At 47.4% G+C, this 27672-nt stretch overlaps 1 protein-coding gene across 2 annotated transcripts in view; it reads right to left on the minus strand.

Annotated features, from left to right (window-relative positions):
* The window catches only part of UBE3C (ubiquitin protein ligase E3C), a 110510-nt gene that overhangs the window by 64011 nt on the left and 18827 nt on the right, over window positions 1–27672 (minus strand). For both annotated transcript variants that reach the window (XM_059396003.1, XM_059396004.1), the window contains exons 2-11: window positions 22890–22943; window positions 19738–19812; window positions 19076–19222; window positions 18505–18620; window positions 18243–18400; window positions 14086–14239; window positions 13226–13446; window positions 12497–12651; window positions 9176–9363; window positions 3073–3159 (exon numbers count right to left, since the gene is read on the minus strand). In XM_059396003.1, the coding sequence (XP_059251986.1) occupies window positions 3073–3159; window positions 9176–9363; window positions 12497–12651; window positions 13226–13446; window positions 14086–14239; window positions 18243–18400; window positions 18505–18620; window positions 19076–19222; window positions 19738–19812; window positions 22890–22943 (1355 nt within the window). The remainder of the gene's footprint in view (window positions 1–3072; window positions 3160–9175; window positions 9364–12496; window positions 12652–13225; window positions 13447–14085; window positions 14240–18242; window positions 18401–18504; window positions 18621–19075; window positions 19223–19737; window positions 19813–22889; window positions 22944–27672) is intronic.

Below are 27672 nucleotides of genomic sequence, written 5' to 3' on the forward strand. Positions count from 1 at the left end.
ATGAGCTTATCCCATGAGGTAAACAAAAGGAAGGAATCGTTTTCTCTTAGACGACAGAACACGTGACCGGCAAGGAGGGCCGGACGCGCGCCTGTGGTCTCCTGAAGCAGGGACACGAGGGAAGCACATGTTTCTCGATTCCCTGCGGGCCACACTTTCTGCCGTAAATACTGACCCAAATACTCCTCTGAACACAGGTCAATCTCAAAGACTTCTGAGCAAATAAAAAGTCTATAATTTACCATAATGGAAAAGCCACGGATTGAGAGCCTGGAGAGTTGGCTGGCATGGGAGCAGCCCTGAGACCGCAGGTAACCCCCTGCCTCCAGACACAGCGCCCCCGCCCGAAGGCCACCGCAGCCCTTCCCACGGGAGTCTCTTCTACACGAGTCGCTGTCTCATGCTCTTACCGAGAATGAAGTCTGTCTACTGTGACCACTGTAACCACAACTTACTGCTCGTGTCGGTGGGGCAAGAAATGGGCAATTCACAGTCAGAACAGTCTGCACAGAGCCCAAGCCAAGCAGGCCCCAAGCCGGCTCGGGCGGGGCTTTGGTGGCGGGAGGTCCAATGGCAAAGACGAGCCAGGAGCCCACATGCTCCTGCCCGTCGTCAGGATGCCGGGCTTCCAGCTCAGGCCACCAGCACGTCGCCAGGTTAGCAAGGAAACCCCATCTTCTCCTGCTCCTGTGATGACCACTATGCTCGCTGGAACTTACACATCCCACTGGGACTCTTGTTAGGAAACGATTTCCAAATTAACTCAATGCCAATTTCAGAAAAATCAGGTATTTCAATTTTTGTTTCTTTCTTTTTTTTTTTTTTTAAAGATTTTATTTATTTATTTGACAGACAGAGATTACAAGTAGGCAGAGAGGCAGGCAGAGAGGAAGGGAAGCAGGCTCCCCGCTGAGCAGAGAGCCCGATGCGGGACTCGATCCCAGGACCCTGAGATCATGACCTGAGCCGAAGGCAGCGGCTTAACCCACTGAGCCACCCAGGTGTCCCTGTCTCTTTTTTTTTTAATTTTTTTTTTTGTTTGTTTATTAGAGCTAGAGAGCCAGCACAAGTAAGCAGAGCATCAGGGAGAGGGGGAGAGAGAGAAGCAGGCTATCTGCTGAGCAGGGAGCCTGATGTGGGGCTCGATCTCAGGACCCTGGAATCATGACCCTCTGAAGGCAGCAGCTTAACCAACTGAGCCACCCAGGCGTCCCCATTTCAATTTTTAAATCATATTCCAAGAGTAAACTCAAGAAACTCCCATGGTAGTAACACAATCCTAATATATATCCCATTGTAAGTTTCTTGAGGGACTTTAATCAAACCAGTAAGCTGAAACCCAAATTCTCAAATTGGTTTTTAAGATATGATGAGTTTTAAAGATTCTGCATGACTTTACAAGCGTATAGAGCGGTTCTGACGGTTTACTGTAACAATAACACCTCATTTGTCCTTCACCCTCCGCGGCCCCAGCTCCTCACCAAGAGACCGACGCCATCCACAGGCCGTCAGCAGGCCGAGCCGCGGCGGGGCTGCACCGCGGCGTGGAAGCACTCCGAGGCCAGCGATCATTTCCTGTCCAGTGATCCCTGATCTTTTCCACTAAACAAACCTGTCACCGGCCAAGACTGGCATGGTCATAAGAGGCGGAAAACCACCAGAAAAACTAACAGAACATACACAAAACCTTTACATTGTAACTTGAGAATGAAGGCTGTAAAAGAACGTTCCGGACATGAAGGCGCTGCAGGCCTCTTTCCAATCCCTGCCGCCTCTGCCTCTTGTTTCCCCTTCACAAGCGCCCGCAGCTGCTGTGGCGTCATCACTCACTTTGGAGGCAAGGACATTAAATGAAGAAAACCAGGCACGTCTCTCAAAGCGATGCTATTCATAAACCGACAGTCCCTTTTATTACGAGCCTGTGTAGGTCAGTGACCTGAAGCCCGGCTCCCACCGCACAGCAGCGAGCCTGAGACAAAGCGTCCGGCGCAGGCGTCCTTCCTGACGTCCCGGTCTGACACCACATGCCGCAGACCCAGCCGGCTGAGCTCACAGGTGGGACAGCCCACCCTCCTACCCCAGAAAGTCTTCCACGGCCTGTCAGGAAAGACAGGGAGGGAGGGACGGAGTGCGGAGAGGCAGAGGGGAGGGGGCGGCAGAGAGACACTGAAGGACACTCCCTTCCCAACTCTTGCCCCAACACTGCCAGGTGCCTTCCTTCAGGGACAGGCAGCAGGCCACCGCAGTTACTGGCACAGCCAGCGGCACTTTGCCAGTTCCGTCTCTGGTGACCTGAGCGTCACGCTCGTCTTTTCCTGTTACAGCAGAGAGGAGTTCCCTTGGACTCCTGACAGAGGACAGAGTCAGCGAGGCACTAGGCTAGGTCAGCTCACCACAAAGCAAGTCTGAATATTAAATTCTGTTTAGTACACATTCAATTAAAATATGTATATTAAAGATTCCAGACTTCAAGTTACATAATGATTCATATAAGAAAAGTCAAATTACAAGGGCACCTGGTGGACTCAGTGGGTTAAGCCGCTGCCTTCGGCTCGGGTCATGATCCCAGGGTCCTGGGATCGAGTCCCGCATCGGGCTCTCTGCTCAGCGGGGAGCCTGCTTCCCCCTCTCTCTCTGCCTGCCTCTCTGCCTGCTTGTGATCTCTGTCTGTCAAATAAATAAAATCTTTAAAAAAAAAAGTCAAATTACATAAATAAAAAGTTTTAAAAACCAAACCAACTTCTAAAACATTTAATATGTTTTAATGTCTGTAATGGGTTAAATTTGCTTCAACTCTGTGTTTTCACTATCAAAACATTTGAAAGTCACATGGTTTTAAAAAGAATACAGCATTAAAAACAAATTTACTGTCACATAAAGCCATATTTTTAATGTATATGGATAAACATGTATAAAAATGGGCTTTAATTTCTTTTTATGAAATTGAGACCATCTAGAATTTTTCTTACATACAATAAGTAGTACTTTAAAACACCATCTTAAAATATTTTTTACTTAGGTCGCCACTTTCCATGTACATAAGCTCAGTTTGTAAGTCCGCGTGACACGTACCCTGTGATCATCCGTGTTGTCATGGAAGAGATGAGAAACCACAGGTGTCTCAGAAACCTGGCATTAAAGGCTAAACTGTAGAGAAGCCTGGAAAGGGAATGGAGAAAAATAAGTGAGAATAAGTAGATATTCATTCAATATATTTCTTCCAAATTCAAGCAAGCTATAAACTGAAGAGCGTGTATGATTCAGAAAATGTCTGTATTAAGCCCACAAAGAGCATACTTCTGGCTCCAGGCTGCCCACTGGGGCACGTGGGAAACGTTCTGGCCCCACGAGACGAGCAGGCCGCAGGCGCTGATCCAGAGCTCGGCAGTCCTGAGCCGTGGCCGTGAGCTCCACCACACGAGGAAGAGATAGGCTGCGGAAAAGCGCAGGCTGAGTGTGCTCATCCTCTGGGTACAGATTACACTAATGTGTTGCAACATTTTATGGTACTAATAGTATTATTTTTCTACATTTAAAACTTTTTAAATAGGAATTTTAAGTAACCATTCTTGAAACAAACACATAAAAACATGTGTGTGTGTGTGTTTAAAGATTTATTTATTTGACAGAAACACAGTGAGAGAGGGAACACAAGCAGGGGGAGTGGGAGAGGGGGAAGCAGGCTCCCCGCCAAGCAGAGAGCCCGATGCAGGGCTTGATCCCAGGATCCTGGGATCATGACCTGAGCAGAAGACAGAAGCTTAACCCACTGAGCCACCCATGTTTCCGAAAGACATGTTTTTTAAGGCTTAACTAGTATCTCAAACAGAATTCAGATCTAAAAGTAGATTCTTTTTTTTTTTTTTTAAAGATTTTATTTATTTATTTGACAGAGAGAAATTACAAGTACACTGAGAGGCAGGCAGAGAGAGAGAGAGAAGGAAGCAGGCTCCCTGCTGAGCAAAGAGCCCGATGTGGGACTCAATCCCAGGACCCTGAGATCATGACCTGAGCCGAAGGCAGCGGCTTAACCCACTGAGCCACCCAGGCGCCCTAAAAGTAGATTCTAAAGGTTTTTAAAAACCCTCCTGTATAGTATGAATTTGATTAAAAAGACTAAAAATCTCTGTGGATGAAGGGTAGATGTTTAGGGGTGCCTGGGTGGCACAGTCGGCTGAGCTCCCAACTTTTGGCTTGGGTTGTGATATAAATATCCTTTATTATTAAGAAAATTTAAGACATAGTTCAGTTTGCAGCAACTTGCCAAACAATATCTCTTCACAGACCCACTGAGAACCCAGAGAAGCTCCAGAAACAGCTCTGTTCACTCAGCGTTCTGGTGTCAAAGCCACAACCAGGTTCCAGAGACAGTGCCCTTTGTCTTGACATCTTTGATCTAAAAATGAGCAGAGTTAGGGCACCAGGGGGCTCAGTGGGTTCAGCGTCTGCCTGCACCTCCGGTCATGATCCTGGGGTCCTGGGACGGAGTCCGGCGTCGGGCTCCCTGCGCAGCGCGGAGCCTGCTCCTCCCTCTGACCTCTCCCCTCTCATGCACGCTCTCTCTCTCCAATAAATTAAATCTTTAAAAAAAATAAAATTAAAAATGAACAGACTTGAAAACTGAACTTTCCCTCGTACTACAGTGTCCCTGGAACGGGGAAAGCAGCGTTCATTATGTGGACGCTTTCCTCGCCAGTCCTGAAGGCTACTGTTAAAAAGGACACCTAAGCAGATGAGTACAGGTACACGTGTGCTGCTTCCAAGTCTACCTGTGCCTCCTGCGCAGCAGCTGTCACTCATAAACGTTTACAAAATTCTCAGAAGTTTCAAAACTCACCTACTGCAAAGTCTGACCAAATCAAGACCACTTACTAATTTGATGTGTCTAACAATAATGATTATCAATTAGTTTAGAATCTATGTGACTTCAAAATAGATTTAATAATAAAATCATGATGTACTGAAATGTTTAAAAGCTCACAGATCTTATTTAGTCTCTATTATAGAAAATTCTAACATGAGTCAAAAGCAAATTAAATGTATTGATTGGACTGAAAGTATCACTGATGAAAAAAGCTAGCATAAAATCATAGGCAAAAAGTAAATTTCTCTCTGTAGGGATCCAGCTTCAATACTTTCAGAAGAAACTATAAAAACTTGTTTACAAAAACAGGAGTGGTATAATCTGCAATATACAACAAGACACAGATCTGTGCTTCCCCACTAATGTCACGGGCACACTCATGCTACCTCAGGCTATCCCGGACAGGACCGTGAGCCAGGGCTGAAGAAAGCACGCGGCCGCGCTCAGAACACAGGACAACAGCCATGCGCTTCCAGACAAACAGCTGTCTAAATCGTGATTCATAACATAAAACAATTAAGCTGGCTCATTCTATCGGTTTTTGGTAGAGAAATGCAGCACATGTTGCAATAAAGCTGACCTGTGAGGCCTTGTGAGTGGATGTACTTTCAAGAAAACCACATGAAGATAATAGGAACCTTTGTGACGCCCAAAACATTACTTTCAAAAATTCCATTTCAGAGGTTCTAGAAGAGCGTGCAACAGCGGAGCTGAGGACCAGGAACACGTCCGAGCGGCCGCGGGGCTGTGAGCCCCACTCCTGAGCCAGCCCTCCCAGGAAGCGCCTGCCATAAAATGAAAACGCCACGGGAAGTTGGAATTACAGGCGACATCTCAGTGTGTGACTCAGGAAGGCCTCTGACAGGATAACCTCAGTGTGAATCTCACAGACGACTGAGCCAGGAAAGAAGCCAGGAAAGAAGCATTTTGGACAGAGTCTAGCAGAGGCCAAGGGGCCCGGCCTGGAGCACAGGGGAGGCAGAGAGCCAGCGCGAGCGTGGCGGGGGCAGAGGTGACCGGACACTTGATCAGTGAGGGGGACACAGCCTGGCAGTGACTGAGGAACCCGAGTCTTCTCCTGAAAGCTAAGGGGACGCACTCGCAGGTATGTGAGGAGGACAGCAGCCGGGTCACGTTTCTGACCGTTCAGCCCGGAAAGCAGAGTGCGAGCACGTACACGCACGCGTCCCGGCGACGGACTGTGTCTGCACCATCACCACGGAAGGAGTGACCGCAAGCCCGCGCTCCCCAGCCAGTGCGTCCAGCAGACTTTCTGTGGCGCTGGGAGTGGTCTGTGCTGTGCTAGCTAACAGGGCACTGGCCAGCCATACGTGGCCACCACGCACTTGAAAGGTGCCGAGCTACGTGGCCAAGGAACTGGGTTTACACTTTCACTTTAATTAACTTCAAGTGAAGTAGCCACGTTTTGCTAGTGGCTCCCCTAGTGTAACCCCAGGTTTTGTCGGAATGTGCTGAACTCAATCTCACGGAGCGGGTAGGGGTCTCGGTACAGCCCATTAAACTGCTAACAGGAGTCTGGAGCTCCAGAAAGTGGCTGGAGCCTGTCGTCCAGAAAACCGACTGAGTAGGAAAAAAATGAAGAAACTAAAGGGAAAGGAAGTCAAAGCTGAGGAAGCACTGACACAGACCGAGAAGAGAGCAACAGCAAAGGGAAAGCCGTGAGAACAGTGTCTGCAAAGGTAGCAGGGGAGGGGGTGTGAGGAAGGGCAGCTGTGCAGAAGGCCACAGAGGGCTGGGCTTGTGGGGTGCCCTGGGGGTGCCACATCCCCCACCCCCCAGGCAGGGCAGGATGAGGCGTGGCCAAAGGGAGGGCACACAGAAGGGCACAGTCCTCAGCTCTACGCGGAACACTTCCCAGCAGCACAAAGCCGCCTGATGACACACTAACGCCTCGCCTGCCAGCGCAGAGTCCAAGTCAGCCAGGGTCAATGCTCAGCACCGCACGCGGGCTGCCCGCGTGTCCACATAAGTGCCCATCTCTCTGGGTTTAGTTCTCTGGACACTGGGATACTGCCTTCTTGTGTTCCCTCTCACAATGCAACCACAGTATTCATAGTAAAGATAGTGAATATATTTTCTTAAGGAAAAAATAAATTTTATATCTAAATATTTATTCAGAGTCCCAAGTCCAATGGCAAGATTTATGAATTTTCTCCCATAAAAGGAGCTGGCAATTCATTTATTACTTTTCTGATATTTAAGTAATTCCCATAATCTGAAACTCAAAACCTATCAAAGACCACACACTAAAGGGCGCCTGGGTAGCCAGTCAGTTGAGCGTCTGCCTTCAGCTCAGGTCATGATCCTGGGGTCCTAGGACTGAGCCCCACATCAGGCTCCCTGCTCCGCGGGGAAATTCTCCCTCTGCCCACACCCTCACTCATGTGCGCACGTGTGCTCTCGCTCTAATAAATAAATAAAAATCGTTAAAAAAAAGTACAGTGAGAAGTCCACATTCTCCTCCACTCTTGACTTGCCCAGCACAGACATGTAAATAACCAGCTCTATGACTTTCCTGCGTATGTGTCCAATATGTTTTATGCAAATACAAACATACATTCCCACTTTTCTCACCATTCTGACACAAAAGTAAGTTATTATCCACTTTGTACCGTAGTTTCCTTTTTACAGGTAAACATGTACCTTGGAAATCTTCCCACATCAGTGTACAAAGGGTCTTCCTGTTCCTTTATACATCCTGACAATGAATGTTAGACAGGAATGAAAACTGCAGGGCACCTGGGGGGCTCGGTCCGTTGAGCGTCTGACTCTAGATTTTGGCTCAGGTCATGGTCCCAGGGTCCTGTGACTGAGTCCCCAGTCGAGTCGGTCCCTGCGCTCGGTGTAAAGCCCATGTAAGATTCTCTCCCTCTGCCCCTCCCACCACTAGAGCAAATGCATAAATCTGAAGACGCCGCAGAAGCAGCAGCAGCAGAAGCAGAAGAACAGAAAGAAGAAATCAAAACTGCAGATCCCAACCACGAAAGAGGGACTCGCATGGGCTCAGAGGTGCTGACAGGGCATCATCGGCCCTGAATTTATTAATCATCTTTTAAATACCTTAAAAAAAACACCAAAAACCTGAAAGCAGTGAAAATCGAGCGTAGTTAAGGAAGTCTACCTGCTTTCACGAGTTCTGGGAAACATTCAGGTACTTAAAAGCTGATGTATTTAAACCATAAATGAAATTCCTGGAGTAGTTTCTTAGAGGAAACAGGTGCAGTAGTCGTAAAACCAAGGCTCCACATAAAGCTCCTTTCCCCACTAAACACCCTTCGGAAGCCGCTCACTGGTGAAGCCCAGACCAGGCAGCGACGCGCTGAGCTGCAGGGGTTACAGCCTGCGGCGCCGACTCCGCACTGCCATCAAAGCCCGGTCCTGGCCGAGCTGCTCTGCTCCCGAGATCTAACGTCTCGCCCTGCCGCAATCAGCCCACAGAGAGCCAGGTCCCCGCGGAGGGAGCGCGTCCCCTGCCGCCTCACGTCCTCCAGGGGCAGCAAACACCAGGGCGCAGGGACAGCGCGGGCCGGCGGGCTGCGTGCGGCGTCCAAGGCAGGCTCGGCCGGTGGTGTGTCCTCAGCGTGTGGCCCGTCCAGGCAGGCTGCTTTCCTAATCAAGACACCAGCTCTTTCCACGCCACAGGAAGGCACTTTATAGAAACAGCAGAGAGCTCTTCGGGTGACCTCAACGGTCGGATGCAGAGCGGGCCCCAGTGTGGGGAGACGGAGGCTTTCAGCAGGTCGCCTGCGACCGTCCGTCCCTGCGCTCCCCCTCAAAGCCCATGACCCCTGCAGCGTGCGCTGTGAGGTACCTGCCACGTTCTCTGGACACCACGGAGCCAGCGCTCCAATGACAGAAAAACCGTTCAACGCTGCGGTCCCACTTACTTACGTCAGCACACGGGCCTCATCCTGACCCGGGCCTGTCCCCTCACGGGCCCGCTGCACAGCTGCCCAGGGCGGCCCGACGCCGGGCACGCCACGGGAGCGCCACATCCGGGGACACGCGGGCTCCGGGAGGCAGGCTGGGTCCCGCACTCGGAGAGGGGCCAGGCCTCAACCGCAGCCCGCTCTCGGCCCGCTAGGGAAACGCGCTCGTTTCATTTACTACACGACAGGCCAGGGAAGTGGAGGCGAACAGGACCGGCTGGTTTAGAAAAGAAAGACCAGCGGTCGTTCTCCACGCACGGCGGCACCGCGGGAACCTCCTCCATCGCGCCCCGGGGGGAAGCAGCAGCCCAGGCCGCCGCCGGGGCGCACACCGCTGCTCTTGCGGCCCCGCACCACTTGCCTGACTCTGGGCACCGCCATCCGGTGCTGCACCATGAGCGTGTGGCCAATGGACGCCATCAAGGTGAAGGCCTCCTCGCTGGCGGAGTCCCTCCACACCAGGGCCAACAGGGTGCTGGTCTGCTGCTTCGTGTCCAGCTTCTTGAGACACTCCTCGGTGATGTAGGGCACCGACAGCCGGCCGTCCTCCTAAACACAGCGGGCAAGCTGCTCTGAGTTCACGACGATTGGGCGGCAAGGACCCGCTACGCTGCGCAGGGGTCGGACTCCACTCCCCCGAGAACACAAAACAGGCCTGATCTAAAAGTGGCCCACATCACAGCGAGCACAGCCATTAAGGCACTAGGAAACTTTCTAAGTTCCACCCACAGTCGTCGTCTGTATTAGGCACCAAATATACCCAGCGTAACAACACAGGACCTGTACATACTCAGTGTTTGCCTCCTGATAGGACAATATTTCAGTACTGACATTTCAGGAAAAATTAATTTCATATTTTAGATACCACTGTACTAAGCATACATGTGTGGGAATATATTACCGTCTAGCAGAATTTCCATTGGAAGCTATCTGGGAGACGACAGTTAAGCAAAAATAGAATATTAAATATTTTTTAAAAAATCAAGTAAGATACATTTTATATCTTACTTTCTCTAAGGATCTGATTCACTGAGCAAAACCTGAACTAAGCTGCTGTGTATTCATCTATATGGGGAATTCACCAAAGACACATGCTTTTCTCATATATGTGCACGCATACTCAAGTGTTCGTGAGTATGAAAATACACGCACAACACTGGGTGCTACTGACGACCCTGTCTGGAAACTTGCATGGATAGGAGTTATGTCATCGACAATCATGTACAAAATAAAACACTGCTTTAGATGAAAGTAATAAATTCTACCTGCCAAACTTGAATCCGTAAGTAACATGCACGGGGACTACTTTTGTAGTGTCATACTTAAATCACACAGAGACCTAAGTGTTTAAAAACAGTGAAATCTGACTCTGGAAAAATCTCATTCAATCAAATTAGATTCTACATAATGATCATAGGAAAGAAAAGGCAATATATAAGCAATGGACAAAAAGATCTGACCAAAAAATAAAGATTTCAAGTCAAATCTGTTGAGTACCTGGCCTACAGCTGGGTCACTGGTTCTGAACCCAAATGTGGACAGGAAAAGAGACGTAACAAACATTGTGGGGAAATAATGAAGAGAAAAAAAGAGAAGCAAAGGCATCAAGTCACATACCTGTAGTAACACAGACCTTAAATCCCTTGTATATTAAGGGAGAAAAATAAAGTGGAGTAAAATTTCCTACAACTATAAGTAACAAAATTAAGTTGCACTTCTTTTGTTTTGCAGTTTGTCAAAAAAACTTCAACGGCTTTGTAGGATGCCCAGCCCAGGAGACGGCTCACACACCAAAGCCTTACACTTAGAAACTTCGAAAGAGAAGTTTTATGTCATATGCATCCATAGTCTTATGGGCTTTAGAAAAATTTTTAATTTAAATTGAATTTAGTTAACACACAGGGTGTTACTGGTTTCGGGGGCACAGGTCTGTGACTCCTCGTCCTACAGCACAGCCAGCGCTCACGCTATCCCGGGTCCCCCTCCATGCTCCCCCCCCGTCCCCCCCGCCCCCCCCCCCCGCCCCCGCCCCTCCGGCAACCCTCAGTTTCGTTTCCTAGAGTTGAGTGTCTTATGGCATGTGACTTCACTCCTATGTGGGATTTAAGAAACAAAACAGGTGAACACGGGGGAAGGGAAAGAGAAAGATAAGATAAACAGAGATAAGGTGTCCCTTCCCTATGTTAGAGAAGTGTAGCCACAAGCCCGCGAGCCCGAGTGTTCCCTCTGTTCCCGTGTCTCCTACTCGGCTCCTGTCTGGGACTCCCGAACATCTCTCCAGTGGGGGCCGCCTCATCTCCACGTGGACACCAACCATACTGTGTACAACCATTTTCATGTCACAGCTTCTCCAGAGAGCTATTCCGTATTTCAGAAGTGTCTGCTAAAAACACTTTAATCTACATTCCATCTACAGAATCCCACTTTGTCTTGTTTTTTAACGATACAAAAGAGTCCCATTTTTGGGTGCAGTTCTGAACTCTGAAAGATGCAAGACTTCCAGCTTCCACCAAAAACACTCAGTTTTGCCCTTTTGTGATCAGCCCTCCCTCTGGCTGTTAAGGGGCAAGGCCTCATCTGGTTTTTCTTATCGTTCCTTTTCCATCTCTGCTAATAAAGCTATCTGTACTGGAGGGCGTAGTACTAACACATCCTTTCACTTTGCCAGATCCTAAAGATTTACTTCCCCTGGAAAACCTGAGCCCTCTAGAGTGTAGTCCTCCTGGGACTGGACTTAGTATTAATCAATGGGAAATTTCCTAACAAAAAAATTTTTAAACCCATGATATCTGAACCTCAAGACATTTCAATTGTGTAATTAAGAGAAAAAGCAGCAGATAATATCACGGAAGTTATGTGTGTATAATGCAAAGCTTTTTATCCCTTGAAAATAGCAAACCATGCTGGGTAAGAAATGGGACAACGGGTGCAGAGATTATACACGACAATAAACTCAAAATTCGTTTTCAAATACATCATAACACCTGTCACCTACAAAACTGCTGAAAAGTAACAGGAGACATTACTTGGTGTCCACAAGATCGGGTAAGGAAGAACTTAGCTTTTTCTCCCTTTGAGGCCGGGAGAAGGGGCGGGTGTGTGTGGCTGCTGACTGCCGAGGGTCTCTGTGCAGACAACGCTCTCCCCGCATGGGGGAGGCTGCAGGGAGGGAAGTATGCTGGGAGGTCACTCAGCTGGACACCACTTTACAAGGGCGAATTTTATGGTAAAGTGTATCGCCATAAAGCTGCTATAAAAAAAATTCTTAAAAATAGAACAATTCTTGTTATTCAGTAAGTGCCCTTCCTGAGAACTAGGAACTTGTTATTAGCCTTTAAACCCAACAATTTCACTTGGAGGAAAATTTCCCAAGTAACAGTTAGATTACTATACAGCGTGGCCTGCCGTGCATGAAAACCCACATAACCACGTGACCCACATACACTTGGGTAGGAGAAGGTGTGGAAGAGAGGCCCAACCCCAGGTCGCGAAGAGGGGCACGTGCGGGAAGAGCAGAGCGGCCACGGAGCAACCTCGTCTGCGGTCTGAATGCTTTATAACAAGAACCCTTTGAGGCGCTACTTGTATAGTTGAAACTAAGGACGGACACAAAGTCCGACCCCCAGATGAGGAGTGGGGTGTAGTGTAATCCGTTCGCTGGCCCCGGCCCTCAGGAGCTCACCGGGGCGCTTGGCTGCTTGTCTGCCTCTTCAACCTCATCTTCCGAGTCGCTGGCCGAGTCCGGACAGCTCGCGCTGGCAGGTGAAACTGGGAGCTGAGACAGAAAGGTCTGGAGCACCCTCAAATACACCAGCAGTCCTTCCTCGGAGAGGGTCCCTTTGTAAGACAGTCGGTCGTAATATCGGATTAGAAAACTTGGGTATCACTTTTCTTATATTCAGAGAGACATTTCTGACCACAACTTCTTATCAAAATTACCGTAATCCACGCACACATGTATGTGTCAACACGTCAGAGAAAGATGCTGTAATTCTAGAATGCGCACACATCGGAAGTTTGGCATGAATGGGGACAACAACCCTGCACTCACAGTTCGCCCATTCAACTTTAAAAATGTTCTAATCTGTGTGGCCTTGTAACATATCTGAATCAGGCCCCCTTTTTTCTTACTTAAAGTAATGTCTACCCAAGGTGGGGCTCAAACTCACAACCTGAGATCAAGAATCACATGCTCCACTGATAGGAGCCAGCCAGGCACCCCTGAATTGGGACTACGTGCCTAGAAACTCTCCCCAGGGACACCGGCTAGGACACAGACCTTCAGCAAATACGCTCCCCCTGCAGAGGCCACCCTAACACGGCACACCGGCCCCTGGCGTCCCGTCTCCGGACTTGCACCTGCTAGTACCACACGTGCGTGTTCAGGCAAAACACATCTTGTATCTCATACCCAGGTAATGCTCGCCAACCGTTAAGACAAAGAAGAAGAGCCACGGTGCCCCACTGCTTGTCTTGGAGCACCTGCTCTCCAGTAACAACAGTGCATTCAGGAAGGGCTCGTACGGGAAAGCAGCGTGCGTGTCCGCTAAGGCTGGAATGATGAAATGGAAAATCTGATCTGTGAAAGGTGCTGCCAAAAGCTCCTCAGTGAAGGCGCTGAACACTTGCTGTCTGAAAAGAAGAGTGGAAGCTTTTATCGAAGCATATTGTTTACAAAATCACTGATTACAATTAACATGCAAAAAATATTCTTTTCAAAATTAATGGAAGCTAAGCATACAATATCAACTAAATTGCTTTGAAATTAACTGATTTTGTGCCTTTCCTATTGAGGAAAGTTTTGCCATGTTTTCCTATCTTTTTTATTTATTTATTTATTTATTTTTTTAAAAGATTTTATTTATTTATTTGACAGCGAGAAATCACAAGTAGACGGAGAGGCAGGCAGAGAGAGAGAGAGAGGGAAGCAGGCTCCCTGCCGAGCAGAGAGCCCGATGCGGGACTCGATCCCAGGAGCCTGAGATCATGACCTGAGCTGAAGGCAGCGGCTTAACCCACTGAGCCACCCAGGCGCCCGTTTTCCTATCTTTCAACAGCTACTAGAAGACAAGAAAATAACCAGATGATCAGAATCATAAATTTATATTAGCGTACAGGCCAAACAGAAATAGTCAACTTTTTCTTTAAACCGAGTCACACTAATACAGTAAAAATCTGACTTTGAAGTCTTTATGTAAAATAGCATCTGTGTAAAAGTTACTGTTAGATACAGAACCTGTGAACTTACAAAATCAATTACCCCATTCTTACCTTGCACCTTCTGGACAGGAGTTGTAAGTAAAGTGCAATGGTTTCAGAACATTCTCTAGCAAAATGTTTGCTATAGGAACTCGAGATAAATCAGAATATTCAATACTTGATGGAAGCTTGTTGTTAATTAACAAATAGAGAGATCTATAATACCCTAAAAGAAAGGAAAAACACATACTTAAAATTTGGCACCTTAATCATAATGAGAAAAAAAAATGGGTCAATTTTAAAATGCTTTTTATAAATCTGCATGGGTCCAAATTTAATTCTTCTTCAACTTTCCTTTTTCATTAAATGTTACTAGTTAAACAGACAATGGCCCCTATTTTTAAAGTTTATTAATTTTTTAAAGTAATCTCTGCACTCAGTGTGGGACTCGGACTCATGACGCCGAGATGGAGAGTTGTATGCTCCACCCACTGGGCCAGCCGGGACTCCCTTCCACTTTTTTTTTGTTGTTTTTTTTTTAAGATTTTATTTATTTATTTGACAGACAGATCACAAGCAGGCAGAGAGGCAGGCAGAGAGAGAGGAGGAAGCAGGCTCCCCGCCGAGCAGAGAGCCCGATGTGGGGCTCGATCCCAGGACCCTGAGATCATGACCTGAGCCGAAGGCAGAGGCTTAACCCACTGAGCCACCCAAGCACCTCTCCCTTCAACATTTTTATTAATAAAAAGTTAAATACGTATGTGGTCTGAAAAGGTATATAAGCTCCATCTGCCCATCACCCACTCCTCCATTCACTGGGAAGCAAATCTAAAATAAAATTATTTCGGTGTGTCATCAAAGGACTTTATTTTTCATAAAAATGCCATATGACAGCTAAAATAAATTAATAATTCCTTGCATCTAGTCAGTGTTTAAGTCTCCAACTCTGCTTGCAATAAATTTCATTTAACTGGTTTGCTTGAATCAGGATCCCAGTAAGGCCCAGGTATTGTGATGGAAGAATTTAACCGGCTCTGTGGTTTTCCTGAGCACGCTGAGCTCCTGGATATGGGCACACGGAAGCATCTGCCATAGCGGTAATCCTCATGGACTCTCACACCATCCTGTCTTTGGGCAACAGGGTGGGCTTGGCAGGCAGGCCCTGAGCTCTCCCACTCATGGAGAGCACCGCCAGAACGCCTGTCCTCATCTGCGGACCAGAAGCCAGGACCCGCCACTCGCCAGCCCTGCTCTGGCGAGTTCCTCAGTTCCTTTTAGAGGAGATGATGGCTTTGGAGACCACAGTATGGGCACCGGGAGTTCAAGCTGAAGCAACACCCTTCCTGACCTCACTAAGCGTCTGACGGGCTTGCAGGTGTGCAGTAAGCATCAACTCTGGCCTCGCCGGTGACCCAAATCCTAGTCTTTTAAATACAGCCGCCTCCTTTTACAAAGGGTAAGAGGAATCTCCAGGTGTTGTTGGTACATTTCTCACTACTGTCACATCTGGTAGCGCACATGAAATACACAATTCACTTGCTTCACTTTGTGAAAACAGTCCTACAGAAATTTATGCAGAGGCCACTTTTAGGCAACAGGCTTGAGCAAGGGGAAGTTGATCAGGGCACAAAGCCCTGGGTGAACATGGTCAGGCCCATCAGGAGACCCACCTCGAGGTATCTGCAGGCCTTAATGGACCAGTGGGCTGCTTACAGTCAGGCCCAGTTACCAAGAAGGGAGAAAATTCTGTATGTCCCAGACCGCCTCACTTTGCTCCTTTGCACACTGCCCCACGCACAGCCTGGAGGCAGACAGCCCAGCCTCTGTTCCCTGCAGTGGACACAATACACTTCCGTCCCCTTTGTCCTGCTTCAGGTGAACCCTGCCACCACCACAAGGCCGGCTTCTACCCCAATCCACCTGATGGCTGCCCCACAGCTGGGGGCCCCAGCCAAGCAGACAGACACCACGATCTCCCCTGGAGTCCTGACCACGAAACACGGACTCCTCAGTGCTCTGTCCTCACACCCGCTCTGTAACTCCAACCCTGACCTCGTGCATTCTCATCTCCAGCGAAACCCAGCAGGGAAGCTTGAAAGCTCTTTGGCCGGGAGCCCGAGAAGACGGAAGAGGGCGGGACAGACGAGCGGGATCAAGAGGCACAAACTTCCAGCCGTAAAATAAGTTAAGTCGTGGAGATTAAAACAAGAAAACAAAACAAACAAAAAAAGGACAGCATAGGGAGTACATCGAGGATTTTTAAAAATATTATACCATTAACACGCCAACACCAATCTATGTACTAAACAGAGCCCTTGACAGGATGACTAGAGTCTGAAGGCCAGCCGCACTCCCTAAGGCATGCACATCCGTAGGACAACACACACTGTGAATAGGAAACAGTGCCAAATGTCACAGACTCCTACTGCCGGGAGAAACCGGTGAGCAGAATTCAGAGCAACAAACTCCCAGTGACGTCACTAAGTCACAGGGACGGAAAGCACAGCACAGGGAGCACCATCGACAGTAACAGAGCATGCGACGGACAGTGACCACACTTGCCACGAGGGGCCCTGAGTACTGCACAGAGCTATGGAATCACCCAATGGCATCACATGTCCCCACGGAAGGTGCCAGAAGCGGCAGTTTCACCGCAAGATTGTGACACACTTTCTACTTCTAGATGCACTGCAAAATAATGCATTTCTTAGTTATATTCTTTAAACTTTTAGAAAACAATAAAAGTAAAAACTCTCACGGACTGCTCAGCCTGAATCAATACACGCAGTCAGGCATCAGCCAACACAAGGGATGATTTCAATCACCATCACTTTTTAAATTTTTATTTTTTATTTTTCTAAAAGATTTTATTTATTTATTTGTCATAGAGCGAGAAGCAAGAGCAAGCACAGGCAGACAGAGAGGCAGGCAGAGGCAGAGGGAGAAGCAGGCTCCCCGCCAAGCAAGGAGCCCTATGTGGGACTCGATCCCAGGACGCTGGGATCATGATCTGAGCCGAAGGCAGCTGCTTAACCAACTGAGCCACCCAGGCATCCCCCATCACTTTTTTTAAAAGATCAAAGCCCACAAATTTCAATTTACTTTCAGTTGGCTCCCTAATTTTTCAACAAACTAAGGAGGTTTCTTTCTTTTTCTTTTAAGATTTTATTTATTTGAGGGAGAGAGAGAGAAAGAGAGCACACGCACACACATGTACATGTCAGCCAGAAGGGCAGAGAAGCAGACTCCCCACTGAGCAGGGAGCCCGATGCAGGACTTGAACCCAGGACCCTGGCATCATGACCTGAGCCGAAGGCAGATGCTTTAACAACTGAGCCACCCCGGCACCACTTGATCTTTTTTTTTTTTTTTAAACCGAAGCCGAACGCCAAGATTGAGATGTATGCGAATCTGATTTTTACAGTTTCAGTACTGAGGACTGAATTAGCTAGGTTTAGCCTAGATTAGTCCATCAGCTCTGGGGAACAAAAAGACATTGATTTACGGTTTTACCAGTAACTCCTACCTTCCAGAACCACCTACAGCACGTCTTCTGACCGATAACGTACCTATTTTTTAATGCTAGTCCTTCTCAAGTCCAAGCCCTGAAGTGTTTTGTCTTCCTAGCTGTGAGACCACTGGGAGTCAGATTTTTAAGTGTTGGTCTCACACTGCTTAATTCATCATGAAAGTGTCAGAAGCCCTCTCTGTTTCAGTTACCACCGTGTCCTCGGAGGAATTTCGGATCTCGGTTATTATGGCTTAATACAACGCAGCCATGACCGGGAGAGCGTCAACGCGTCACAGCGTGACCCAGTCAGAAAGAGATCTCAGACCCGGTGTCTTCATCTCCTCTGCCGGACTGAGATGAAGACCGGAATTTCCTCCTGAGACCGGCGAAGCCACTGACCTGTCCCTCAGTCCTGCGGCACCACTGCCCCTGCCAGCTGGGGACGCGGATGCTGGCCCCGCTGTAGGGGGATTGGCTGCCGCAGGCGCACGTCAGCGCGGCCCCACAGGTTTCTGGACGCCAGCATCCACTTGCTTCACTTTCAGTCACAGGAGGTGTTAGAGAGCGGAGCGCGCGTCCAGAGGTTTAGGGTGGAGGACGAGTGTCGGCGCTCCCCTCGTCAGTGGGGCCCTGTCGCCGTCACTCCTGGTGCTCGGAGCAGGCACGCAAGCTCTACAGGGCACCCCGCCGGCCCTGCCCTGGCCCTGCCGCCACCTACCATTCTGAATCATGTAGTGCAAGATCTGTTCAATGACGGACGCCACATAGCTAGCGTCTTGCAAAACAGGCAAGTACGTATTCTCAGACGAAAACACCTCAAGCATCCTCATCGGAAGTGCGACATTCAAACTGTCATCGCTACAGCTTTGCAGTAACCTGTAAAACAGAACAGAACAGAGATGTTCACGCACCGGATGGCAGAGGTCGTCCTAAAGCCCTACGGGCAACTCTCGCTCACCGCATGCCTTGACGGGGTTTACCTGCAGCCGAGGCTCATCAGCCTCTTTATCTGAAACAGACACGTGAGTCTCTCGGACCCGTCCAACTGCTGGACAAACAGAGAGCTGTGTTTGATCAAGTTCTGATACATCCATATCTGAAACACAACACACACAGTCACCTCAGTCCGCGCGAAGCCCATCGTTACAGCACAGTAACACTCCAAACTTCTGCAAGTGCTGAACAGACACTGAATCGAGACATGATAAAACGTGAATCTTCTCGATCAGGATTTATTTTGTAGTGTAGACCACACGACCCAGATTTTCTGCGTTAACACAACACATCAGTATAAAGCTAAGTCACTAAATGTATTACTAAAACAAAGTACACTTAAAACTCATCTAAATCTGAAATAAAACAGCTCGTTTGCAAAAATCAGCAATTCGTAGTAAAAATACGCGAGAAATACCATAATTAATCATAAGGTGCACAAGGTTATCTCTGGTGATCTAGCCTCGCAAACACACACCGGAGCCCGTCCGACCCCATTAGAAACAGAATGCTGGGAAGCCCGCGACCGAGGCTGCGTGACGTGGAGCCGGCACTCACCAGACGTTTTGAGTCTTCGCTCTGCTTGTAGAAAAACAGCAGCTGCCTCACCAGGAGGGTAAGGTTGGGCCCACTGGCGACGGAGAAAGTGCCCCCCGGCTGTGAGGCACTGGCGCAGCGATCGAAGGCGCTTCTCCGGAGGGCGTGCTGGGGGCAAGGCAAAGCATGGGCTCGTGGGCCAGGTGTGCAGCCGCAGCGGTTAGGGTTAGGGCAGCGGCCCAAGTGTGCCCGGGGGTGGGGGCTGCAGTGCGGAGAGGGGTGGGGGAAGGGGAGAGGGACAGGGAGGGATGGGCGGGGGGGTCTCGTCTGGGTGTACTGCCGTGCAGTTCTTGCAAAAAGGTGACCTGAAACCCAGAAAACTGGGACTGGAATGAGGACCTTTCAGCCCCCAGAGGCCCTTCAACACTCCCATCTTTAGCCGCACCCTGTTTCTATATTGTTACTTAACAAAAATCACCTCAGAACTCCCCACTCTATAAATCTTTACGTAAATATAAACTACTAAAATTAATTATTGGGGAAAACACTATTATCCACATTGATTTTCATTACACACGTGTACTAAAATACCCACAGAGTGGAGTCCATTTCCAAGGCTCAAGGCCTTATCTAAAATGAGCTCTGGTGTGCCTAATTCTTCCTCAGCTTAAAAGCAAACTTACTTGCTGCCTCCGGTCTCTGCAGCCTCGTATAAATGACTGTATGATCACCGCGTTCTTCAGTCTTCGCCTTTCCTCCTGCGTACCAGAGGGAGGAAGGAATAATGGGGTCTTAGTGAAATGGTATTTAGCTAGCAAAGACTTAAAAAAACAAAAAACCAACCAAACAGCTATAGAATTTACACACCACAAAATTCAGTCTTTCAAGCGTACCATTCACCGATTTTTAAAATATTCAAAATTCAAGTGTCACCACAATCTGATTCTAGAATACTTTTCAGCACACACTCCAAACCCTGGACCGATTAGCACTCAGTCCTCAACCCCTGCCCTAGCTCCCCAACCCCCGGCAACCACCAATCAAATTTCTGTCTGTATGGGAATGCCTATTCTGGACATAATGGAATCCTGTAATATGTGGCCTTTTGTGTCTGACTTTTTTCACCTGGCACAGTATTTTCAAGGTTCACACATGTTGTATCACTTATCAATACTGCACGACTTTTCACGGCCAATTGATATTTCGCCACAGGGTGGCTCACAGTTCGCTTATCCATTTGCTGCCTGATGACATTTGGGCTGTTTCCACTCGGGGCTACTACGAACAATGCTGTTGTGGGCATTCACGTAAAAGTTTTGTGTGGACACAAGTTTTCATTTCTCTTGGGCATATGTGCAGGAGCAGAATAACACGGGAGGAACAGCCAGACTGTTTTCCAAGTGGCTACACCATTTCACAATCCCACCAGCACACTAAGCCTTATAATGACAGCTATAGTTTGAAATAGAAAAAGAATACCGACAACCCAAACATCAATTTTAAAAGCCACTTTTCTTATCTAAAAGCAGAAAACTCCAGTTTTGGTTAAAACTCTCTTAAAATGTTCAGTGACCTAGCAGAAGTAATTTATTCTTCACATTGTTGTAACCAAAGCAGCTCCCACTGTTTGAAAGCCTACTGTGCGCAGGCCCGAAGAGAGACACCGCACAATCATCCTCGATGACGACTCCTGCCAGTTTTACAATGCAGAAGCTGAAATCTCCACAAAAATAAAGTGATGCCGGAACACGTACGAGAGTCAGAACTCAAAGCCAAGTGCAACACTAAGGCCAGCACTCATCCTGCCCCATGACACCATTTCCTGTCTTCCAGGCGTGTCACCTGCCAGGCTTGAAATGCACACGTGCACACACACAATCCTAGGATGGCAGAACACCGATCAGGGCTCACAAGTTTCAAGTGATCACAGCAAACGAACCCCTGAGCCTAAACCTAGTTTGGAAACCTTTGCATTACGATGATTCTAAGAGCATTTCATTCAAAACCTATATGGTCCCATGAGTTTTCAAAACATTTATTTTTATTCATTCAGTTGTTCACTGAGGAGAAAGTCTTGGTAGCATCCCAGCCTTCTGGTTGGAACAGGGACCTAAAGGCTCCATTGTAAATGTACTGGAAACAGACTGACCCTGACAAGGACTGAAGAAGGGCTGCAAACCAGCTAAACCCTGTATTAATTAAAGGTGATTTGTCCTTCTTCCTGTTGCCTGCCAAAAGAAAATGTAAAACTTTCCAAAAAGAGAGCTCTTTTGCTTTTTGTTTTGCCATATAAACTCACAGTATTCAACCAAAATAACCAGGCAAAAGACAAGAACTAAAAATCAGAAGGACAAACAACAGAAACAAACCCAGAGGTGATCCAAAACTGGAGTTTAAACATTATCTTTAATAATCTATAATTATGTTCATGGAATCAAAAGACTAGAGAACTGGGAAATAAAACAAAGACAATTCTAGAAGTAAAAAAAAAAAAAAAATCTGAAGTTCAGAATTCAAAGAATATATGTAACAATTAGACACTGGTAAAGAGATAATGTGTAAATTAGAAGTTAGGTCAGAAGGAAATATCCAAACTGAAGGAGAAATAATCAAAACAATAAATATATGGAAGAGCATAGGAGAGATATATGGTCAAATATGTACATAATTTGAGTCCAAGAAGAAGAGGAGAGGAAGAATGGAACAGAAACACTACTCAAGAGATGACAGCTGAGAATTTCCTAGAAAAGATGAAAGACATCAGCCAACATTTCTTGTTGAGCAGTCACTTTCAACTGACAGCAGTTACACCACCCAGGGAACATCTGAAGGTAATTTTGGTTATCTCAACTGGAGAGAACAGCAGGAGCGCCGTGGCCTCCAGTGGCTGGACCAGAGGCCACAGATGCTGCTGAACACCCTTCAATGTACAGGGTAAGCCCCCACAGCAAAGAATAATCTGTTCCAAAAAGTAGGCAGTGCTGAGGCTGAGAGAGCCCATCTAAAACTCTTCGTATTTGCTGTTCCCTTCACCAAGAATGCTCTTCCTCCAGCTTCTTTTTCATCCTTCAGTTATCAGCTCAACTCTAACCAGCTCAGAGTCTCCTTCCCTGAACACCCTTCCCGGTCACCATCACCATGTCCCACTGCCCTCACAGCACTTGCATCCATGCTCCAGAACCCAGCAAGACCATTATCCATCTCATTCACTATCCATACAGCCAGCAAGCAGAACAGCACCTGGAATGTATAAGCTCTCAATTAATATTTGCTAAAGGAACAAATGAATGATCAGAAAACAAAACAGAAATCTGGAAAAGCAGGCCATAAAATATACCATAACTGCCGATTAAAATGAACAAAACAAGCAATGTTAAGAAACTGTCACCAGAGAGATGAAATGTAAAATAAAGAATGTAATAAACAAACAAAAAACAACAAATGTCACTAGCTCCTTTATCTTCTACACAAATAATTAAGATATTGGCCTTAACAGTGAGTTTTCTTCTTTTACCTGGCAAAACATGAACATGATATACTAAGTCTTTTTAGATCTTCTAGAAACCACTACAATAAGCAAGAGAACTTTATAACAGCCTGCTTTCCCCTCTATTCTGGAAACTGCCCACTTAGTCTGTCCTTTCCACACTGGTTCCAGAATAAATTACTTATCATAAATCCAAACAATCCAGAAATGCTTCCAAAGTTTAATATACACAAAAATATGCATGTTAAGTCACATATAACATACATCTATCTATACCCATTATGACAGATTTATTTAAATGCTATGGAAAATGCTTATTTAAAGAGACTATTACAAAACTGTTTTTACCTCTCTCTTTCTTCTTTCTTCCTGAGTACGATGTAAAAGAGAAGCCTTTTCTTCCTACACACAAAAAGGGAAAAGATAAAAAAAGGCTTTAGTTTCAAATTCTAATATACTCTCAAACAAAGATTAAAGAATGTCTTCACTGAAAAAGGATCCTAAAGAGCATACAAACATTCTGACCTAATGAGAAGTCTGAGGCACAAGAAGTTAAATGCCATCCCCCGACTAGATCACAGACCTAATTAAAGTTAGTATTTCAGTAGTCTTCTAAGAACAAAATCTGATTTCTTTACACAAACAAGTTCAAGTAAAACTGGGAATATCTGAATAATATCAGTGTATTATATCCATGCCAATATCCTGGTTGTGATTATCATAGCACAGTTTTATAAAACAGAACCCCCCCAGGGGGTGAAATCAGGCACTGTGAACACAGGATCATTCTGTATTATTTCTAACAGCTGCACATGACCTACAATTATCTTAATAAAATATCTGATGAAAAAATTCAGTATTGTTACTGAATTTTAAAAAATTCTCTTTTCAGGGAGCCTGGGTGGCTCAGTGGGTTAAGCGACTGCCTTCGACTCAGGTAATGATCCCAGGGTCCTGGGGTCGAGTTCTGCATACAGGCTCCTTGCTCAGCGGGGAGCCTGCTTCTCCCTCTGCCTCTGCTTACTACTCTGCCTGCTTGTGTTCTCTGTCATATAAATAAATAAAATCTTTTAAAAAATAAACAAAAGCTAAACCTAGTTATTTAAAAAAAAAATTGTTTTCATCATAAAACTAAATTTTGAACAAAATTACTTGGTACCTAGAAGGAACCGAAGTAATAAACAGGAAACTTACACACATTTCAAATAAAATAAAAATACTTAAAGATAACCCTCCTTCCCCCAGAACTGCTCCAGTCTATAGTGTATGGGCATTTTATTTTATTTTATATTTTTTTAAGATTTTATTTATTTGACAGAGAAAGACACAGTGAGAGAGGAACACCAGCAGGGGAAGTGGGAGAGGGAGAAGTAGCTTCTTGATAAGCAAGGAGCCTGATGCAGGGGCTCGACCCCAGGACCCTGGGATCATGATCTGAGCTGAAGGCAGACGCTTAACAACTGAGCCCCCCAGGTTCCCCTGGGCATTTTATTTTTATAACTGTAATCCAAAATAAAATTAAAACTCCAAGACATTATATATGAATCATTATAAAAATGAATAAACAGGGGCACCTGGGTGGCTCAGTGGGTTAAAGACTCTGCCTTCAGCCCAGGTCATGATCTCAGGGTCCTGGGATCGAGCCCCACATCGGGCTCTCTGCTCAGCAGGGAGCCTTCTTCCTCCTCTCTCTCTGCCTGCCTCTCTGCCTACTTGTGATCTCTGTCTGTTATTAAATAAATAAAATCTTTTTAGAAAAATCAATAAACAGATCTCATAACAAAAACAAATAAAAGTATCAAAATAGTGTCAGAAGGCAAGTAATCAAGCCAATTCAAAATTATACATTGATATGTGAATCAACAGTGCGCAGAATGAAAAGTTTCTCACTGACAAAATTTAAAGCCAAAGAAGTAAATCTGGGGCACCCAGTTGGCTCAGTCAATGCAGCATGTGACTCTTGATCTTGGGGTCATGAGTTTGAGTCCCAAGTTGGGCACAGAGCTTACTTTAAAAAAGAAAGAAAAGAAAAGAGAGAAGAGAAGAGAAAGGAAGAAAAATCCTCCAGGTATTTTCCACTATAGAAAATTCCACCACTTTTTGAATTTCAAATAAAAAGATTTTATCTACTATGACCAAATTCAGAAAAATATTTTGTTTTAAATTTTAATTAAAAGGAGGAGGGCAAATGGAAAATTTAAAGTAAAAAGTGCGAAGTTATGATAGAATAAGAGAAAGCTTCTAGATAAAAATTTCTAGCCAGTATCCTGACTTATGAATAGAACTGATACGTTTGTGTCTATGGTTTTCCTTCTATCTCCATTTGTCCGGATATGATACATGTTCATTATTTGGTTCTAGCTAAAAGGCTAAGATTCCTTAAAATAGTGTGCACTGTCACAACTACGGAAAAACACAGGCAAGCCTGAAATCAGAGCGAGGGGATGGGTAAGGGGTGACGGCGTGAGGGAGGGCACGCGCTGTGAGGGGCACGGGTGACCGATGAGTCATGACCTCTACGTCTGAACGAATGATGCTCGAGATGTTGGCCAAGTGAATTTAAAGGGAAAAGTCTAAAATTCAACAAACCAACATTTTACCTTAAAAACATGGCCCATGCTGGCAAAAGCCACTCCGCTGACCTCCCCACACGGAGAAGCTCCTAGTCCTCGCTGGACGACAGGCCGCACAGGCTCAAGGGCCCCACTCTTCCCCGACCACACTGCTGCTTTCACCCGCTTCCCCATCGGGCACGCGCAGGTGTCGACACGCGTCTGGAACGACCGAACGCCTCCCTGAAGTCGGACGCTGCGGTCGTAAGCCTCTAGGAGGAGGAGGAGCCCTAAGAGCTGAGAAGCACCGCTCGGCGCCTGCAGCATAGCACCCGGGCTGTGGTCTTTTAAAATCCAAACACGTACTCCCTATCGAAGAGCACGATGGGACTGTATAGTCAAACACTGGAACTGCTCAGAAATTCTCTCTTACGTTTGAAGCTCACGGTGTGGGAGAAGCCACGACAGCACAAGAGGCACTGCTGGGTGTGGGGGTGACTATTAACTTCTGATCACCCGCAGGTCGGAATCCCCGGACAGGACATCATACGAAGGCAAAGGTCACTTCTCTGACCTGTGCTCAAGTGCTCTAACACTTCCTACTTCAAAGACAAACTCATTTCAAAAAAACAAGCAGAGCAAGCCGATCCAAAATAACGGACGTGCACACACAACCCCGATACGTGATTTCAGTAATAAAACCGTATTTTTGAAAATGCTGATAAGAGCTTTCAAAGAGTACCCCTGCCCCTTTAATAGTCTGCCGACAAAAGACGAGGGTCAGGGAGAGGTCAAGCAATCTCCCACGTGAATTCAGGCACACCGCACAGGCGACTCTAGGAGCAGCAGCACCAGGTAGCAGCGCCACTGAGCTGTCCGCTGTGTCCTTGCACAGAAGGACAGGAGAGGAGTGTGTGCCACACGCAGAACACTAACAGGGACTGAAGGCTTCTGTCCACACACTAAGCAATATTCCACGCCCTTGGCTTCGGGTAATTCTCATATTCCTCGAAATGAACCTATGAGGTTAAGCACGATGATCTTCCCCGTTTACAGATGCGGAAAGTGAGGTCTGAAAGTGGTAGCAGATCCAGGATCTGAACTCAGAGGGCCTAGAGCTTAACCCACTAAGCAGTATGCTAGCTACTTTGAGAAAGAACATTATTTCACATTTTGAGAAGTTAAAAAAGTCCTTGCCTTCATTATACACGAGTAATTTGGAAGATTACCACAAAGGAGGGGAGAGGGAGGCCACAGAAAAAAATTTTGATCTTCAAAATCTGACAAGAAAGCACGAGGAGCAGGTGGTGTTGAGAACCAGAAAGCAAACTAAGCAATCAGAGAGATCAGGACATAAGGCTGCCAGGAAAAGCCAGCCCCGCACAGAAAGACAAGCGTCGCAGAGCACACGATCGCCATCCACACACCATGGCAACGGTCAGTATGCAGCCCCTAAACATGCAACCGAGTCCCAGGGCAGAACCAGAGCCTCCTCTGTGTTCCCCGTCTAGAACGATCCATTCAAAAGACATTCAAATGAGACCCAGGAAGGGCACGTACCCAGTCAACAGGTGTCTGTGAATCACGTAACATGCCAGGCACTAGAGATTTTATTTTGTAAGATTTTATTTATTTCTTTGACAGAGAGAGAGAGAGGGAGGAGTGGGAGAAAGCAGCAGGCTCCCCACTGAGCAGGAGCCCAACGGGGAGCTGGACCCCAAGACCCTGGGATCATGACCTGAGCCGAGGGCAGACGCTGAACGACTGAGCCCCCCAGGAGCCCCGGCACCAGAGACTTTGAAAGTAAGTGAGGCATTTCCGCCCAGGGAGTTCACAGTCTGGTGGGAGAAAGCAGCAGCCTGTTTGCTGGGGACACACCTTGCACCAGACCCAGCCCTGGCCGCCAGCGTGGAGACAGACACGGTCTCTGCCCCGTGCACAGAGGCCGCGCCGGGCGCAAGCGTGGGGAGAGCAGACAGACTCTGCCTCAGCGGCCAGGAGAAGGCCCAGAAGAAAAGGCATGTGAAAGGCAACTTGGAAGGACCCGCTCCGCCGGAGGACAAGGTGGGGAATCTCCCAGCCGAGGGAGGAGAGAGCGCGCGAGCAGGGAGATGGTAATCACCTCACAAGTGGGGGCCGCTGAGCGTCCAAGGGGCCAAGGAGTTAACAGGTAATAAAAAGAACGGGGTGGGGGCGCCTCCCTGCACGCCCTCCCGGAGGGCCGCCTTTGGGACAGACAGACGCCGGACGGGCTCCTGAAGAGCACTGAGCATCCGCTACAAGAACCGTCTCTTCTCAGGGCTCAGTTCTTTCCAGCAGCCCCGTTAATACAAAACCCATCACACTGCCCTGTTTCCTGCTCCACGGCGGCCTGGCGGACGGGAGAACCACCAACGCGCTCTGAGGGAGCAAGGTCAAAGACAGCCTGCGCGGGACGCTGGCTCAGAACACGGCCGTCTGCTGCCCACGGCCGGTCCCGCACCGTGTCCCGATGCCGCCTCAGCCCCGAGAATACCGACACGACACGAAACTGGAGCTCTGTGCGTTAACGCGGCGAGTGAGTGGCGGGGGTGCGGGGG

This window comes from Mustela nigripes, chromosome 4 (genome assembly GCF_022355385.1).
Source record: "Mustela nigripes isolate SB6536 chromosome 4, MUSNIG.SB6536, whole genome shotgun sequence".
Classification (NCBI taxonomy): Eukaryota; Metazoa; Chordata; class Mammalia; order Carnivora; family Mustelidae; genus Mustela; species Mustela nigripes.